The sequence below is a fragment of the Hypoxylon fragiforme genome (genome assembly GCF_022984875.1).
Source record: "Hypoxylon fragiforme strain CBS 206.31 chromosome Unknown GGS25scaffold_7, whole genome shotgun sequence".
Lineage (NCBI taxonomy): Eukaryota > Fungi > Ascomycota > Sordariomycetes > Xylariales > Hypoxylaceae > Hypoxylon > Hypoxylon fragiforme.
In genome coordinates, this window is record NW_026054762.1 from 1,301,834 (window position 1) to 1,304,292 (window position 2,459).

At 53.0% G+C, this 2,459-nt stretch overlaps 1 protein-coding gene across 1 annotated transcript; it reads right to left on the bottom strand.

The window, feature by feature from the left end:
• Window positions 1-656: 656 nt before the first annotated feature.
• On the bottom strand, window positions 657-2,227 carry GGS25DRAFT_366746 (haloacid dehalogenase). Its single transcript, XM_049258156.1, has 2 exons — window positions 1,992-2,227; window positions 657-1,884 (listed from the first exon to the last, which is right to left on the bottom strand). Exon 2 carries the CDS (start codon window positions 1,695-1,697, stop codon window positions 843-845), a length of 855 nt encoding a protein of 284 aa, XP_049114630.1. The 5' UTR covers window positions 1,698-1,884; window positions 1,992-2,227; the 3' UTR covers window positions 657-842.
• Window positions 2,228-2,459: the final 232 nt, after the last annotated feature.

The window sequence follows — 2,459 nt, forward strand, 5'->3', positions numbered from 1 at the left end:
TCAGGATGCTTTGCTTCTCAGCAACTCAATTAAAGAACCAAAAGTGTATTACATACATGACTCCACGGCATTCAATGTCATGACGAATGATATTGACAGTGCTACTACAATATGTATGTATGTAGATGATGACCACCCAATACGGCATCCCAAACCTGCCCCTTTCTTCGTGGGGAACACGCCAATACATACATACCTACTTAGATACCTACAGATTATCACAAAAAAAAGCACGACTTCACGAAGGTAGCACAACAGCTTATGTTCCACTTGAAAGGATACGATAAATGCACGTGGCAGCCATGACCTTTCGGATCCACCCGAATATTCGATTTTCGAGCATCTGCCTTACTTAGGTACATACCTCTACCTAAGGTAAGGGATCGTGAAAGAGGTTTAAGGTGAACAAGCATCACCGCTATTTTCTCGGGGTTTCATATATCGACACGTAACAATCGCTATCAATTTATAAGCAACTCACGATTCACTTGCCTCCCTAACCATAGAGGCACATACCAAGTTTTGGCGGTGGAGTTTTCTGGTAACCGAAACGCGGAAGTCTCGCAAAAACCCTCGAATAGCATCAATCCATCACTTGTCATTCGAGCCGAAAAAAAAGAAAAGAAAAGCTACTCGTCACCAACACATATGTCTACCTAACCTAGGCAGTCCCAAAAAGCGCAGGGTTTCCTTCTTCCGCGAATCCCTATAGGTTCCCTCGTCTAACAACAACAACAACAACAACTCAATCAAGAAAAGGCTGTCGTCTTTTGCCCCCTTTCCTCCCCTCCCCTCCCCCCCCCTCTTCCCACCTCGCGCGTTTAAGAAAGGGCGCGCCTTTTTCACTCCGGAATGCCGAGCCTCCTCGCCACCTCCTCAAAGCCCCCCTCCCCCTCAGCAACCCACAGATCGACCCATTCCTCGCGCGCCTCGCGATACCGACCTTCCCGCGGCCCCCACTGCTCCTCCCCGGGCCTCTCCACATAGATCGTCCTGAAGCCGAGCTCCCTGGCCGCGGCCAGATCCCCCAGATGCGCCGCCACCATGGCGACCTCGTCGGGCCGAGCCCCCAGCGCCGCCGCCGCGCCCAGATACGTGGACGGGTGCGGCTTGTACGCGCCAAAGTCGGCCGTCGAGATGATACGGCGGAACCCGAGGCCGCCGTGCGCGTCGAGGTCCCGCAGCAGCGACTGGTTCCCGTTCGACAGCGTCGCCGTCTGCAGCCGCGTCCCCAGCCGCCGGATCCCCGCCGCCGAGTCCGCCCACGGGCGGAGCCTGTGCCACACCAGGCTTAGCGACCGCACTTCCTCTCCCCCCTCGTCATCGTCATCGTCTGCGGAGGAGGGGAGGAATATATCAGCGAGCCCCCAGGCGCGCAGCAGCACGCGCAGCGAATCCAGGTGGTGCGCGTCGATGTCCTTCCACGCCGTCTCCCCCGGCACAAAGGTGCTCGTGAAGACGTGGTATGACGCGCGCCACTCCTGCGCGAACCGCGCCCAGTCGTCGGCCGTCAGCGCCTCGAGGCGCGCGCGCGACGCCGCGGGGAGCGACGCGTAGGTCGGCGAGGCGACCTTGGCTTGTGCGACCTCGGCTAGCGCGTCTTCTACCGTCGAGCGCCAGTCTACGACCGTCCCGAATACGTCGAAGGTTAGGGCTTTGATGTTGCGGAGGGCGGGGGGGACCACGGGGTCGGTCATTTTGGTGTAGGTGTGTATTGCGTTGTCTACCTATGTGTGTGTATGCGTATATATATCTATATGTATATTATGATATTGTGTGTATGTTTGTAAGTATACCTAGGTAGGTCTAGTCGTTCGCTGTCTACATGTGATCCGACTGATGTCGTGGTAACCAGCAAGCACCCCTTCTCCTCGTAAGGCGGAACTGTACTATGCAGAGCTAGGTAAGCAATAGGTTAACGTGATCCGGCTATTAAAAGAAAAGGGTGGGGCAGCGGCTGCTAAATGCCGAGAATTGATAGCGAGGCGTACCTTAAGCTTGTACTGTTTCTGTCTATACCCCTAATTATTTCCGACTTTGTGTGGTGGATCTTGAGTGGCTTTTTGCTGGGGAATAGGGAATAGGGAATATCACGGCAGCCAATCCTTTGTCGTTGATCTGAGGGGTAGTATAAATACCGGAGTTGAGTTGTAGAGGTAGGTTAGTAACCTCTTGTTATACTTGATTAGATACTTGATGTCTTTACTGTTTTCTGTTCGATTTCCCTTATACCTTCAAATACACGTTGGTAGTGCCATAGGGGTAGTGAGGAGATGAAGAGAAGGGTTACAGTGGCGTTACCTATGGCATAAGAAAGGCGTCTATGATATCGTATACTGCTGCATACCTAGGCTGGTCCTTATACTACAATTACCAACATGTACTTCCCAGGCCGCCAATTATAATCTTACAATATGTCGCTACTGCGGCTTATAACTTGAATACATACCTAGGTTAGG

Bases quoted from the DNA above. Each gene is read 5' to 3' on its own strand.
- GGS25DRAFT_366746 (XM_049258156.1), bottom strand. From the start codon at position 1,697: ATGACCGACCCCGTGGTCCCCCCCGCCCTCCGCAACATCAAAGCCCTA.